This window comes from Mobula birostris, chromosome X (genome assembly GCF_030028105.1).
Source record: "Mobula birostris isolate sMobBir1 chromosome X, sMobBir1.hap1, whole genome shotgun sequence".
NCBI lineage: Eukaryota > Metazoa > Chordata > Chondrichthyes > Myliobatiformes > Myliobatidae > Mobula > Mobula birostris.
In genome coordinates, this window is record NC_092402.1 from 13,470,399 (window position 1) to 13,486,886 (window position 16,488).

Here is a 16,488-nt window from a genome sequence, read left to right on the forward strand (position 1 = left end):
ATAACAAATGAACAATTTATTATGGTAATTTATAGTAATTTTACATCTCTGCTGCCACGAAGCAACGCATTTCACGTCAGCTAAACCAGTGGAGATAAATCTGATTCACATATGGAAGGTAACAAAAAAATGGAATTGATCCCATGAACTGTTTTGTTGGCTGGTAAATGACATATTGCAACCAAGGTCTGGAGAGATTTACAACATTGATTTCTGCCAAAAAATGCATTTTCTTGATTACACTGCTATTCTTGGAATTGACAGCTTACAATTTTAAGCATGTATTTCAGCAATATGATTAGCTGTACATTTCTCAGCAGAACTTAACCATCAGCTACACTCACCCCCACATGGTTCACATTTATTTATCAGATGTACAACAAAGCACAGAAGCAGAATTAGGCTATTCGGCCCATCGAGTTTGCTGCGCCATTCCATTTTGGCTGATTTATTATTCCTCACAACCTCATTCTCCTCTCTTCTCCCTGTAACCTTTGATGCCCTGACTAATCAAGAACCTTTCACCCTCTGCTTTAAATATACCTAATGACTTGGCCTCCACAGCTGTCTGTGGCAATGAATTCCACAGACTCACCACTCCCTGGCTAAAGAAATTCCGCCTCATCTCTGTTCTAAAGGAACTTACTTGTTTTCTGAGGCTGTGCCCTCTGGTCCTAGACTCCCCCACTATAGGAAACATCCCCTCCATGTCTAGACCTTTCAATATTCAATATGTTTCAATGACATTCCCCCTCATTCTTCTAAATTCCATAAGTACAGGCCTAGAGCCATCAAACATTCCTCATACGTTAATCCTTTCATTCCTGAAATCATTCTTTGGAATCTTCTCTGGACCATCTCCAATGCCAGCACATTCTTTCTTTAATAAGGGACCCAAAACTGTTAACAATCCTCGAAATGCAGTCTGACCAATGCTTTATAAAACCTAATCAATACATTCTTGCTTTTATATTCTCTTGAAATGAATGCGAGTATTGCATTTGCCCTCATTACCACCAATGCGAAGTCAACTTTTAGGGAATTCTGAACAAAGACTCCCCAGGTTCCTCTTCTGATTTCTGAATTTTCTCGCCATTTAGAAAATAGTCTATGCTATTAACAACCAACACACCTAAGGATGTGCTGGGAGCAACCCACAAGTGTCACTACACATTCCAATGCCAACATATCATGCCCATAATTTAGCAGAGCAATATAGAACACAACAAACCAGGACATGACAAGGGATAAAGCCACAACAGGAAAATATCAGTCCTGAGGAGGGGTCTTTGCACGAAACATGGACTGTTTATTCATTTCCATAGATGCTGTCTGACCTGCTGAGTTCCTCAGGCATTATGTGAACAGCAAAACTAGCCCATTTCCACCCTACCACCCACTCACCTGCGTACTGTTAATTCCTCTAACCCCGGGCAGGCCATCTTTGGTCTCCAGCGGAGTCGTGGAGTCGCATACATTGGGCCTACAACTTTCCCAGCAGACTTGCAGAGATTCAGACTCAGAGCTCTGACTATTGGGACTTGATTCCTGGACTTACGTTTGACCTTCAGTCTTTGATCTGGACCTCCGATCGGCCTTCAGGCATTGATCCGGCCCTCCAATTGACCTTTGGGCTCTATTTTGGACCTCTGATCAACCTTCAGACTTTAATCTGGATCTTTAAGCTCCGATCTGGATCTTTAATCGACCTTTGGATTTTGATCTGGACCTCTGATTGACCTACAGGCTTCAATCTTCTGCATTGGCCCAGGACTCGCTGATGATGACGAATGTAGAGCCTGAATTTAGTGCATTTTTTAAATGCAGTCACTCTGTTTTCTCCTCTGTTAGTGAACTGAAACACAATGAGTGGCAAAAAGAAAAAATATCTTCTGAGATTTAAGTGATAGACAGAAGATTTGGGGAAAAAAAAACATGAGTAACGAAACAGATGTGATAGGCACTTTCCAAAAAGTCTGTGTGCACAAAAAAAGATTCAGGAACAGTTGTTACCCTTCGTAGATTCATTGTAAATTGACTGGTGCTTAGGCTGGGGTTAAATTGGGGATTTTGTGTGTGTGTCTGTGTGTGTGTGTGTGTGTGTGTGTGTGTGTGTGTGTGTGTGTATAACAACATCGGGCTCCTGAACCAGCATGGACAACTTCACTCACCTCAACCCTGAACTGATTCCACAACCCACAGACTCACTTTCAAGGACTCGACAACTCATGTTCTCAGGATTATCTATCTATCTATTTATGTATTTATTAATTGTTTGATATTTTTTCTTTGTATTTGCATAGTTTGTCTTTTGCACATTGGTTGCTTGTCAGAGTTTGTGTGTATTTCTTTGTACTATTTTATTTACTTACTTTAAAATTTAGAGATACTGTGTGGAACAGGCCCTTCCAGTCCACCAACCTGAACTGCTCAATAACCCACCTATTTAACACTAGCCTAATCACAATGACCAATCAAACTACTAACCCATATGAAGAAACCAGAGCACCCGGAGGAAACCCAAGTGGTCACAGGAGAACGTACAAACTTCTTATAAAGGGTGCTGGAATTGAATTCCCAACTCCAGGACACCCCGCGGTGTAATAGCGTTGCACTAACCGCTATGCCTTCTTGGCGCCCTACTGTGAATGCCTGCAAGAAAATCAATCTTTGCGGAGTATATGGTGATATATAGTAAACATACTTTTGATAATAAATTTACTTTGAACTTTGAAAGGAACAAAGCTAGAATTGGAGAGACAAGATAAAGATGTTAATAGTAGCAGAAGGGAGGCCAAAGATTCAGATCCGAGGTGGTGAGGGTTAGTCACTTCAAAATCCTTGGTATTACTACTTTAGAGAATCCATTTGTCCTGGGCCGAGCATGCAAATGCAATTATGGAGAAAGCACGGCAGTGCCTCTACTTCCTTAAGTATTTTGCAGCGATTTGGCATGACGTCTAAAAAATTTAACAAACTTTGATAGATGTGTAGTGGAGAGTATATTGACTGGCTGCATCATAGCCTGGTACAGAAATACCAATGTCCTTGAACGTAAAATCTGACAAAAAGTAATGAACACGGCCCAGTCCACCACAGGTAAAGCCCTCTCCACATTGAGCACATCTACATGAAATGCTGTAGCAGGAAAGCAGCATCCATCATCAGTGACCCCCACCACCCAGGACATGCATGCTTCTCGCTGCTGCCATCAGAAAGAAAGTACAGGAGCCTCAGGACTCACACCACCAGGTTCAGGAACAGTTATTACCCCTCAAACATTAGAATCTTTAATGTCGGCCCGTGGTGTAGTGATATCTGCACTGGACTTCGAGGCGTGTGGTCCTGAGTTCGAGTCCGGCCAGCTCTTTGTACGCTTTCCATCCATGCTGGGTTGAGGTTTGAGCTAACAACTTGGCCTCATATGAAACAGACAAATGCTAAAAAACAGCAAGATTGCTATCCAATGTGCCACAAGGCACAGAGAGTAACAAGACAAAAATCAGAGTCTTGAACTAAAGGAGATAACTTCACTCAACTTCACTTGCTCCATTATGGAAATGATCCCACAACCAAAGATCTCATTTTCAAGGACTCTTCATCTCGGATTCTCGATATGTAATTGCTTAATTATTTATTATTATTATTTCTTCCTTTTTGTATTTGCTCAGTTTGTTATCTTCTGCATTCTGGTTGAACACCATAGTTGAGCAGTTTTTCATTGATTCTGTTATGGTTATTATTCTATAGATTTATTGAGTGTGCCCATAGGAGAATGAACCTCAAGGGTGTATATGGTGACATATATGTATTTTGATAGTAAATTTACTTTCAACTTTTGAGCTTCCACATGAAAACATGGTAGTGCATGTGACAACAACAGTTTTTGCGATTAATTTCAACAAATTTTCAAGTATTTTTTCTGTGTAGGATATCCTGCCTAACTCCTGAGAATATATAAAAGGAAATATCCTTGTCCTGTTTATATTCAATGCATTTACAACCAAAATAGCCACTGTTTTGTGGTAGAAAATGACAGTAAGCAGGCAAGTTGTTGACAACAGTGTCCAAAAATGAGTGGTGCAGTGTATTTTTGTCTTGCTGTTTAAGGAAGGAATGCTGATCAAAACATGGAGAGCTGAACTGCCTTTAAGATGAGATTTTGTATGACTCACAACTTTTAACCAGAGTGCAAAATGTTGTCACTTCCTTCATGACCTCGTAGAGTTGGGCACAGAATGACATACACAAATCAGAGTTATTCCCTCTGATGTGTTGTTCAATTGTTATGTGTTGTATGACATAGGCAATCATGGTCTTTCCATAACCATGATTGTTCTTGGCAAATTTTTCTTCTGGTTTGCCATTGCCTTCTTCTGGCAGTGTCTTTACAAGATGGGTGACCCCGGACATTATCTATACTCTTCAGAGATTGGCGCCTGGCATCAGTGGTCACATGACCAGGCATTGTGCTCTCCACCACCTGCTTCCATGGCTTCATGTGACCCTGATCGGGGGTGGGGGATGCTAAGCAGGTACTACACCTTGCCCCAGGGTGACCTGCAGGTTAGCAGAGGGAAGGAGCACCTTATACCTCCTTTGACAGAGGTGTGCCTCTGAATTATATGACATGAAATTTGTTTTTAATGGCAGCAGTGTGGTGTAGAGACATGAAGTTACTATAAATTACAAAATAGATAAATGACAAGCTAATGCAATTCACTTTGCACCACACTTCAGCAGCTGGGAAATACCTTCAGATTTAAACCTCTGCATACTCAATGTTTACTTGGCTAACTTAATCTCGCCATGGCCAGGCCTCTAAGTTACTTGTCCCTGTTCCATCTTCGTTAAGACCTCCAGTATCTTTCTGCACCTTTATCTACATTTGGTTCCATTCAACAAAGAATAAAGAATAGATAAATAGCAAGCTGTCCAGAGATCCATGAGGCAGCCCTCATTGGAGGCGGGGGTGGGGGGGAATCAAAGATGGAGAGGGTCAGCAATTTTAATTGCTCGGTATTATTATTTCAGAGGATCTGTCCTGGTTTGTAAGTGCAATTATGAAGAAAGCATGGCAGTGGCTCTGTTTCCTTAGGAGTTTGAGTTTGGCACAACATCTAAAACGTTGACAAACTTCTATAGATATGTGGTGGAGAGTATCCTGACTGGCTGCATCACTGCCTGGTATGTAAACATTAATGACCTTGAACGGAAAATGCAACAAAAAATAGTGGATATGGCTCAGTCCATCACGGTAAAGCCCTCCCCACTGTTGAGCACATGAAATGTTGTTACAGGAAGGCAGTATCCATCATTAGGGACTCCCACAACCTGGGATATGCTCTCCTCTCACTGCTGCCATCAGGAAGATGGTACAGGAACCTCAAAACTCATAGTACTAGGTTCAGGAACAGTTATTACCTCTTCAACCATCATGCTTTTGAAACAACTTCACCTGCCACATCCTTGAAATAGTCCTACAACCAATGGACTCACTTTCAAGGACTCTTTATCTCATGTTCTGGTGTTCTCAATATTTATTGCTTATTTATTTATTATTATTATAACTTTTTTTTTGATTTACACAGTTTGTTGGCTTTTGCATATTGGTTGAATGCCTAAGTTGGTGCGGACTTTCATTGATTATGTTGTGGTTATTTAATGGATTTATTGAGTATGCCCGCAAGAAAATGAATCTCAGGGTTGTGTATGATGACATATACATACTTTGATAATACATTTACTTTGAACTTTGAACTTTCTTAGAAGTTTGCAAAGATTTGGCATGATATTTAAAACTTTAACTTCAATAGATGTGTGGTGGAGAGTATATTTGACAGGTTGCATCACAGCCTGGTATGGAAACGCCAATGCCCATGAATGGAAAATCCTACAAAAGTAGTGGATACAGCCCAGTCCACCACAGGCAACACCCACTCCACCATTGAGCACATCTATATAGAGCAAGAAAGCAGCATCCATCATCAAGGACCCTCACCACCCAGGCCATGTTCTTTTCCCACTATCAGGAAGGGGGTACAGCAGCCTCAGGAGCAACACCACCAGGTTCAGGAAGAGTTATTACCCCTCAACCATCAGGCTCTGGAACCAGTGGAATTAACTTCATTCAACTTCACTTAACCCAACACTGAATTGTTCCCACCATCTGTGGACTCACTTTCATGGATTCTTCATCTCACGTTCTCAATATTTATTGCTTATCTATTATTATTAGTTGTCTTTTGTACATTGCCTGTTTGCCTGTCTTGTTATGTACTGTCTTTCATTGATTCTTTGTTTCTTTGTATTTATTGTGAATGCCCACAAGATAATTAATTTACTTTGAAATAGTTAATAAAAAAGAATAAAATGGTAGTATTCATGGGTTTATGGATCCTTCAGAAATCTAATGGCGAAGGGGAAAGACACTGTTCCTATAAAGTCTTCAGGCTCCTGTACCTCCTTCTTGATGGTTGTAATAAGAAGAGGCATGACCTGCATGGTGGGGGCTTTAATGATAAATGCTGCCTTCTTGAGGAACCTTGATGGCGGGAAGAGTTCTGCCCATGATAGAGTTGATTGAGTCTGCAATCCTCTGCAGCCTCTTGCAATCCTATGCATTGGAGCCTCCACACCAGGCTGTGATGTAACCAATCAGGATGTTCTCCATCAAACATCTCTAGAAACTTGTAAGATTCTTTGATATACTGAAATTCCTCAAACTCCCCGGGAAGTAGAACTACTGGTGTGCTGCCTTTGTGATTGTATCAATGAATTGGGCCCAGAGAAGATCCTGTGAAATGCTGAAGCCCAGGAACTTGAAACTCCTTGTCCTTTCCATTTCTCACCCCTCATTGGTGATTGGTGTGTATTCTGACTACCCCTTCTTTGTCTTTGTGCTTTTATGAAACTTATTGAAAATTGAAAGGCCTAGATAGAGTGGACATAGAGAGAATGTTTCCTGTAGTGGGGGCGTCTAAGACCAGAGAACACAGCCACAGAACAGAGGGACGTCCTGGAAGCTATTAAAACTATTAAATGGAACTATCGAGAACAGAATGAGGAAGAATTTCTTTAGCCAGAGAGTGTTGAATCTGTGGAATTCATTAACACCGACGGCTGTGGAGGATAAGTCATTGAGTATATTTAAAGCAGAGGTTGATAGGGTTTTGATTAGTCAGGGTGTCAAAGGTTATGGAGAGAAGGCAGGAGGATGGGGTTGAGAGGGATAATAAATCAGCCATGATGGAATAATGGAGCAGAATCGATGGGCCAGTTAGTCTAATTCAGCTTCTATGTCTTTTGGTCTTATATATTTTAGCATTGTTTACAGTTTAAGTCTTGTTATTTCGCATGAGTAACCAGTGTGAGTTGCCCCATTTACAAAGCTTTATGTTTCAGTTCATTTTCTCACTCATTGGAAACCTCTGGACCATTTAGTGCAGTGGTTCCCAACCACCGGGCTGCAGACCGGTACCAGGCCTCAAGGCATGCGCTACCGGGCCGCAAGGAAACGATATGATTTGGCGACAGGAGTCAGCTGCACCTTTCCTCATTCCCTGTCATGCCCACTGTTGAGCTTGAACGCACGCGAGGTCATTTCCCGCACGTCATCCATGTCAGCGCGGGAAGGAGATCAACTCCTCGAGCTTGCAAATGACGGTGGGCTGGAAAGTATGTTTGACATAACATTTCTGCTGGCATTCTGGATCAAAGTCAAGGCTAAATATCCTGAGATAGACACGAAAGCAGTGAAAACATTGCTTCCATTTCCAACATATCTCTGCAATGAATGCAACGAAAACTAAATTGCGGAATAGACTGGACATAAGGAACCCCCTTCGAGTATCGCTGTCTCCCATCACCCCTCGATGGGACCGTCTTGTTGCAGGGAAACAAGCCCAGGGCTCCCACTGATTCAGCGATATTAGTGTGTTGCAATGATTTTATATGTTCATACGGGGAAAATATGCGCTGCGTGTTTAATATCCAAGCATTACTTAAAATGTTATGATGCTATTGACTTATATAACCATTTAACAATTACAGCACTCCCCTTCTAGTCCGTGCTGAACGCTACTCTCACCTAGTCCACCGACCTGCCCTCAGCCATAACCCTCCATTTCTTTCCTGTCGATATACTATCCAATTTTTCCTTAAATGATAATATCGAATCTGCCTCTACCACTTCTACTGGAAGTTTGTTCAACACTTACTTCAAGCTCCCCTGATAATTGACTTATCACTATATTCATGCGAGGAAAATATGTGCTGTGTGTTTAATATTAAATTCGTTAGATAAACCCTTTTAGAAAGGAAATTGAGTGTATTAGCCACTTATCACCGATATTCCGGGCGTGATTAACACCCCCCTCCCCCCCCGAACAGAATCGCCAAAAATCATGACAGGCAGACTGCACTTAATGGATCAGTTTACAATGGGATCCTACCACTAAGCGTATGTTTCTCACTGCCCCCCCACCCCCATCTGCTTTGTGTAGGGATCACTCTCTATGTGACTCACTTGTCCATTCGTTCCCCCTTGCTGATCTCCCCCCTCCCCCGGTACTTATTCCTGTAAGCAGGACACGTGCTATACCTCCTCCCTTGCCACCATCCAGGGCCCCAAACAATCCTTCCAGGTGAGGCAACACTTCAGCTGCAAATCTGTTAGGCTCATCTACTGTATTCCGTGCTCCCAGTGCTGACTCATCTACGTTAGTGAAACCTAACATAGGTGGGGTGGGTGAGAACCACTTTCTCAAGCACCTTCGCTCCATCCACCACAAAAGATGGAATTTCCTGGTGGCCACCCATATCAGTTCAACTTCCCATTCCCATTCTGACATGTTGGCCCATGCCCTCCTCTGCTGCCAGAATGAGGCCATACTCAGGCTGCAGGAGCAACATCTGACATTTTGTCTGGGCAGCCATCGACCTGACAGCATGAACACTGAATTCTCAAACTTCTGGTAACTTCTTGCCCCTCCCCCTTTTCTCTTTTTCCATTCCCTATTCTGGTTCCCCACTTGTCTTCTCACCCACCCTTTGCCTCCCTCTGGTGCCCCTCCTCCTTCCCTTTCTCCCAAGGGCCACTATCCTCTCCTATCAGATTCCTACTTCTTCAGCCCTTCACCCCTTCCACCTATCACTTCTCAGTTTCTTACTTCATCCCACCTCTCCCACTCACCCACCTTCCCCCTCACCTGACTTCACCCATCACCTGCCAGTTTGTAGTCCTAACCCCCCCCCCCCCCCCACCTTACTCTGGTTTCTTTCGTCTTCCTTTCTGGTCCTAGTGAAGGGTCTCAGCCCAAAACTTTGACTGTTTATTCCCCTCCATAGATACTGCCTGACTGGCTGAATTAGAACATAGAACACTACAACACAGAACAGGTGCTTTTATTAGCCAGTTCTGCCCTGGGATAAAGGCACTAGCTGTCCACTCGATCTGTGACGCTTTTTCAAGTTGCTACACCTCTATAAAGACACCTCATCCTCCTTCACTCCAAAGAGAAAAAACTTGGCTTACTCAACCTTTCCTCATAAGGCATGCTTTCTAATCCAAGCAGCATCCTGGTAAATCACCTCTGCACCCTCAAATGTTCCTCCACCATTTTGTGTGTATTTACCAAGAATAACTGGCTTCTGCAGAGTGAAAAAGGATCTAGTGCTTTTCTGGTGTAAATGACAAATAAACTCTTCTTGGCCTTCCAGCTGGGTACAGGTATTTATTTTAACCAACACTTCAGTGACAAACTCTGCCATCTTCATTTGGCTTCTGCAGAATCTCTTGTGTTTTTGGTTTGCTTAGTGCCAGTCTTTATTGCCAGTATTGGTATATAAAGTAAAGGTATTCAACAGAGTTTATTGATACTGAAAGTTATTGCACTTGTGCTTTTCAAAGTAGTGGAGTAACATGAAACTGTTCCAACCTACAGTTAAGTAGGTTAATTGGTTATTGTAAATCATCCTTTGGTTAGGCCAGTGTTAAAATGTGTGGGTTGCTAGGTGAGCTGGAAGGGCCTACTTCACATTGTATTTCTGAATAAAGTAAAATAAACCCATTTTCAAAGTTCAAGGTAAATTTATTATCAAAGTATGTATATATGACCATATACTTCCTTGAGATTCATTTTCATGTGGGCATTCACAGTAGAACAAAGAAATACAATAGAATCAATGAAAAACTACAATCAAAGACTGAAAGTGAATCAAAGGTTGTAGAATCAGTTCAGAGTTGAGCTGAAGTAGTCCACACTGCTTCAGGAGCCTGATGTGATGGTTGAGGGGTAATAACTGTTCCTGAACCTGGTGCTGTGAGACCAAAGGCACCTGGACCTCCTTCCAGATGGCAGTGGCAAGAAGAGAGCCTGTCCAAGATGGTGGGGGTTCCTCGATGATGGATGCTGCTTTCTTGTGACAGCACTCCATGATGATGTGCTCCGTGGTAGGGAGGGTGTTTCCTGTGAAAGACATTTTTCTTTCCATTGCCCTCAAGCTGTGGTAACAGAATGAATAGAAAACTGGCAATGCAGTGGGAAAGGAAGAGTAATAGTGAAAGGTTACACCTTGAATTGGAAAAAAGAATTCCCCAGGGATCCTCCAGGCATTAACCAATGCTTTATTTTAATTTCGGAGTTGGGTGTTTGGTGAAGAGAACATATTGGGAGATATGCAGTGTTATGTTTTGCTTGGAAGAATGAGAAGAGGGAATATAAGCTAGAGGAGACTACTACATGTGTGTGGAGCAAGAATGACAACGGAATAATATGATTTAAACGTTTTTACTGAGTCATGTTAGTAACGATACATGCTGGGCAATGTACAGTGTGGGAGTGTCAAAACAGACCTGCCAATGTGAAAACGTGCATTCGAAAGCCCGTGCCTGGTACAGAGAATCTGTAAAGCTTTTAGAGAAGATATGGAAGAGGTTATCAAGGGTTGAGGGACCTCAGTTATGTGCATGAACTGGAGATATGAGACTTGTTCTTTGTGAAATAGAGGAGGTTGCAAATAAGTCTGATGAAGCTGTTGAAAATTATGAAGGATATAGGGACTAGATAGAGATACATAGGTATGATTGGCAGAGGGTTAAGAACTAGGAGACATTGAATGAAGCTGGCTGGCAAAAATAATGAGTGATGTGAGGAAAATACACTCAGTGGCCACTTTTATTAGATATACCTGTTTGCTAATGTAAGTATCTAATCAGCCAATCACATGGCAGCAACTCAATGCTTAAAAGCATGCCAACACGGTCAAGCGGTTCAGTTGTTGTTCAGACCAAACACCAGAATGGGGAAGAAATGTGATCTAAGTGACTTTGACTGTGGGATGATTGTTGGTGCCAGACAGGGTGGTTTGAATATCTCAGAAACTGATGCCCTCCTGGGATTTTCATCCACAACAGTCTCTTGAGTTTAAACAAAATGGTGTGAAAAACAAAAAAAAAAACGTCCAGTGAGCAGCAGTTCTATGGGTAAAAATGCCTTGTTAATGAGAGAGGTCAGAGGAGAATGGCCAGACTGGTTTAAGCTGACAGGGAGGTGGCAGTAACTCAAATATCATATGTTACAACAGTGGTGTGTAGAAGAGCATCTCTGAGCACACAACACGATGAACCTTGAACTAGATAGGCTACAGCAGCAGAAGACCATGAACATACCCTCAGTGGCCACTTCATTAGATACAGGAGGTCCCTAATAAAGTGACCACTGAGTGTATGTTTTACACAGGATACAGATTCAAGTATAGCAATTAAAAAGTAGCTGGAATATAATTGCAGAGAGAGACAGTGAGGTGGGACTGGCAAGATCCTTAACATAGAGTTTCTTTTTATTCTTTTAAGGGATGTGGGCTTAGCAGGCTGAGCCAGCATTAAATTACCCATCTCTAATTGTCTTTGAAAGGCAACAATTTTGTGGGATGAATAGCCTCATTCCATTTTGCAACTTTATGGTGCAAATTGTACTGTTCAGCTGCATTTACTTAAGTTGCTGTAGTTCAGTAGTACAGAATGTGATTACTCTGAATCGCTAATCTATAATAAATGCGTGAAGGTCAAATGTAAAGAGATAGTACACTGTTAAGGGCAACTAGCTTAACAGTACTGATGAGCAGAGGGATATTGGGGTTCAACTTCGTAGCTCCCTGAAAGTGACTACACAAATTGATACAGTTCTGGTCGCCCCACTATAGGAAGGATGTCGAGGCTTTGGAGAGGGTGCAGAAGCGGTTTACCAGGACGTTGCCTAGACTAGAGGGTATGTCCTATAATGAAAGGTTGGACAAACTTGGGTTGTTTTCCCTGGAGGCTGAGGGGAGATCTCTTAGAGGTTTTAAAGATTATGAGAAGCATAGATGAGTAGACAGTATTTTTTTCCAGGGTTGAAATATCTAATACCAGAGGGCATGCATTTAAGATGGGAGGGGGGTAATTAAAGGAAATGTGAGGTGTAGTTGTTTTACACAGAGAGTGGTGAGTGCTGGAATGCACTGCCTGGCGTGGTGGTGAAGGCAGATACATCAGGGAATTTTAAGAGATGTTTAGATAGGCACATGAATGTGAGGAAAATGGACGGAAATGGACATCGAGTGGGCAGAAGGGATTAGCTCATTTGGCCATTTGATTACTAATTCGTTAGGCTCAGCATTGTGGGCTGAAGGGCCTGTTCTTGTGCTGTACTCTTCTATGTTCTTTGTCACTGGTTAAAGGGGGTCACTTGATTATATAGGTTAAGATTGTTGAAATAGGGGAGAGGGCATTTGGATAGAAATTATTTAGAGTCTATAGCCTCTACAATCTGTCTAGTGTCCGATTTTCTTATGTCGATGCTTTAAGTGAAGATTGAGTAAGCACCTTTAATAAAAGGAGTTCAGTCTTAATACTTGTCAGAGATAAGTTCGGACAGGAAAGTTGAAATATTTCTTAAAAATACCTCGGAAGGTTTTTGAAGATTTTGATATACAGGAGAACCATCATCCAAGATTGCATCCTCAGAAGAACTAGACAGAAAACAAATTAATTTTCTTGATACGAAAAAGATGGAATCACCTATTTGATTTAAAGTGATTAAGCTTAGGGTCTCAGACTGCAGACTTAAGAAGGGAAGTCAAAAACAGCATAAAAGGAGAAAGGGCATATAAGATTGTAAAAATTAGTGGAAAGTTAGAGGATTTGGAAGCTTTTAAAAAGCAACAGTAGGCAACTAAAAAGCCACAAGGAGAGGAAAAAAGAAATATGAAGGTAAGCTAACAAGTAATATGAAAGAGGATACCAAAGGTTTTTTTCAGATATATAAAGAGTAAAGGAGAAACAAGAGTAGATATTGGACCACTAGAAAATGACACTAGAGAGGCAATAATAGGGGACAGAGAAATGGCGGATGAACTTAATAAGTATTTTGCGTCTGTCTTCACTGGAAGAAACTAGCAATATGCAAGAAATTTGAGAGTGTCAGGGGGCAGACGTGAGTGCAGTTGCTTGGAAAAGGTGCCTGGGAAGCTCAAGGTCTGAAGGTAGATATGTCACCTGGACCAGATGGACTACACCCCAGGTCCTGAAAGAGGTAGCTGACAGATTGTGGAGGCATTACTAATGATCTTTCAAGAATCACTAGATTCTGGAATGGTTCTGGAGGACTGCAAAATTGCAAATGTAATTCCACTCTTTAAGAAGGGAGGGAGGCTGAAGAAAAGAAATTATAGGTTAGTTAGCCCGACTTCAGTGGTTGAGAAGATGCTGAGATGAGGTTTCGGGGTACTTGGAGGGACATGATAAAATAGGCCAAAGTCAACATGGTTTCCTTAAGGAGAAATCTTGGCTGACAAATCTTTTGGAATTTTTTGAGGAAGTAACAGGCAGGATAGACAAAGGAGAGTCAGTGGATATTGTTTCCTTGGATTTTCAGAAGGCCTTTAAGAAGGTGTCACACATGAGGCTGCTTAACAAGATAAGATCCCATGATATTTCAGGAAAGATACTATCATGGATAGAAGATTGGCTGACTGGCAGGAGACAAAGTGTGGGGAAAAAGGGGGCCTTTTCTGGCTGGCTACCAGTGACTAGTGGTGTTCCACAGGGGTCGGTGTTGGGACCGCTTCTTTTCACATTATATGTCAATGATTTGGATGACAGAATTGATAGTTTTGTGGCCACGTTTGCAAACGATGCGAAGATAAGTGGAGGGACAGGTAGTGTTAAGGAAGCAGGGTATCTGCAGAAGGACTTGGACAGATTGGGAGAATGGGCAAAGAATTGGCAGATGGAATATAGCGTAGGGAAGTGTATGGTCATGCACTTTGGTAGAAGGAAAAATGATGTAGACTTTTTTTCTAAAAGGGGAGAAAATGCAAAAATCAGAGGTGCAAAGGAAATTGGGAGTCCTGGTGCAGATTTCCCTAAAGGTTAACTTGCAGGTTGAGTCAGTGGTAAGGAAAGCAAATACAATATTAGCATTCATTTCGAATGGACTAAAATATAAGAGTAAAGATGTGATGCCGAGGCTTTATAAGGTATTGATCAGACTACATTTAGAGTATTGTGAGCAGTTTTGGGCCCCTGATCTAAGAAAGGATGTGCTGGCATTGGAGAGGTTCCAGAGGAGGTTCATGACAATGACTCTGGGAAAGAAAGGGTTACCATATGAGGAGCATTTGATGACTCTGGGCTTGTATTCACTGGAGATTAGAAGAATGAGAGAGGGGTCTCTGAAACCTAATGAATATTGAAAGGCCTAAATAGAATTGACATGGAGAGGATATTTCTTACAGTGGGGAAGTTCAGTACCAGAGGTACTGAGATGAGGAGGAATTTCTTTAGCCAGAGGGTGGTGAATCTGTGAAATTCATTGCCTTAGATGGCTGTGGAGGCCAAGTCATTAAGTATTTTTACAATGCAGTTTGATAGGTTCTTGATTAGTCAGGGCAGCCAAGGTTACAGGGAGAAGGCAGAAGAATGGGGTTGAGAGGGATAATAAATCAGTCATGATGGAATGGTGGAGCAGACTCGATGGGCCAAATGGCCTTTTTCTGCTCCTCTGTCTTATGGTCTTAAAGTCTAACCTTAAACCCACAAACTACTTTTGGACGTATCTCTCTGAAAGGCAGTAGGTTGTTAAAATCGGACGTGCAGTGGAGTACAAAGCTGCTTCCATAACCTTTAAAGATATTTTATCTGGATTGTGGGGTTCTCCACTGGAACCAATACAACAGCATAATGTTCACCACAGCAAGAGTCTTGAAGTAATGAAAGGGCCTTGTTTTGTTGTTTTCTTGTCGCTTATTGTGTTCTGTGTTGTTCTGCTGAGCATTATGGGCATGCTGCGTTGGCGCCAGAATGTGTGGCGACACTTATGTTCTGACCCCAGCACATCCTTGGGTGTGTTGGCTGTTAACGCAAACAATGCTTTTCACTGTATCTTTTGATGTACATGTGATAAATAAATCTGAATCTGAATTATGTGAAATTAGGGATTGACTATTAAGTACCAGATATAGTGAATTCAGATGAACTCTAGTTAAGTGAAGTTTTCTTACTGTTCAGACAATAAATTTGTAAGGCAATAAATATATAAAAGAAACACATTGTATATTGTCATCATAAATAGCATTTCCTTTTTCAGCCATTTCTATGTTTAAACTATAGAATCATAGTGTCATAGTGCACTACAGCACAGGAACATGCTATTTGGCCCATCTAGTCCATGCTGAACTGTTAGTCTGCCCAGTCCCATCGACCCACACCTGCACCATAGCCCTCCAGACCCCACTCATCCATGTATTTATCCAAACTTATCTTATTTGTTGAAATCAAACCTGCTTCCACCCGCATTTTGCTGACAGCTCATTCCACGTTTTCACCACCCTCTGAGTGAAAAGATTTCCCCTCATGCTCCCCTTGATTATTTTACCTTTCATCCTTAACCCATAAGCTCTAGTTCTAGCCTCACCCCGCCTCAGTGGAAAAAGCCTGCTTGCATTTACCCTATCTATACCCCTTATAATGTTGTACACCTCTATCAAATCTCCCTCTCATTTCCCTACATTCCAGGGAATAACCCAACTTAGAGTCATAGGGCACTATAGCACAGAGACATCTTTAGCTCATGTTGTCTGTGCCGAACTATTATGCTGCTTAGATCCATCGACCTGCGCCTGGACCATAGCCCTCCATACCCCTTCACTTCCATGTATCAACCTTTCTCCATAATTCAGGTCCTCAATTTCTGGAACATGCACTCTTTCAATCTCATTAATATCTTTCCTGTAGGTACGTAGTTGAAATTTTCCATTTTATTTACCGTGAAGTCTGTCGAGGCTTCATAAAGATAATTTTAAAAATCAGTTAGAAGCTCATTTAAATGCAATAAATTGCTCAGACTGTTGGAGTCATAAGAGAACTTCTGTTGAGTTTAACAGAATATTATTCTGATTCTATTGCAGGATGAAGAAAATGGAAATGGAAAAGGTGAGTCTTGCTAT

The 16,488-nt window shown here is 41.7% G+C and overlaps 1 protein-coding gene across 1 annotated transcript in view; it reads left to right on the plus strand.

The window, feature by feature from the left end:
* Window positions 1-16,488, plus strand: part of LOC140191802 (rho GTPase-activating protein 23-like) — a 244,970-nt gene that overhangs the window by 74,109 nt on the left and 154,373 nt on the right. Inside the window, 1 exon segment of the mRNA XM_072249578.1 lies at window positions 16,450-16,474. Within this exon segment, the coding sequence (XP_072105679.1) occupies window positions 16,450-16,474 (25 nt within the window).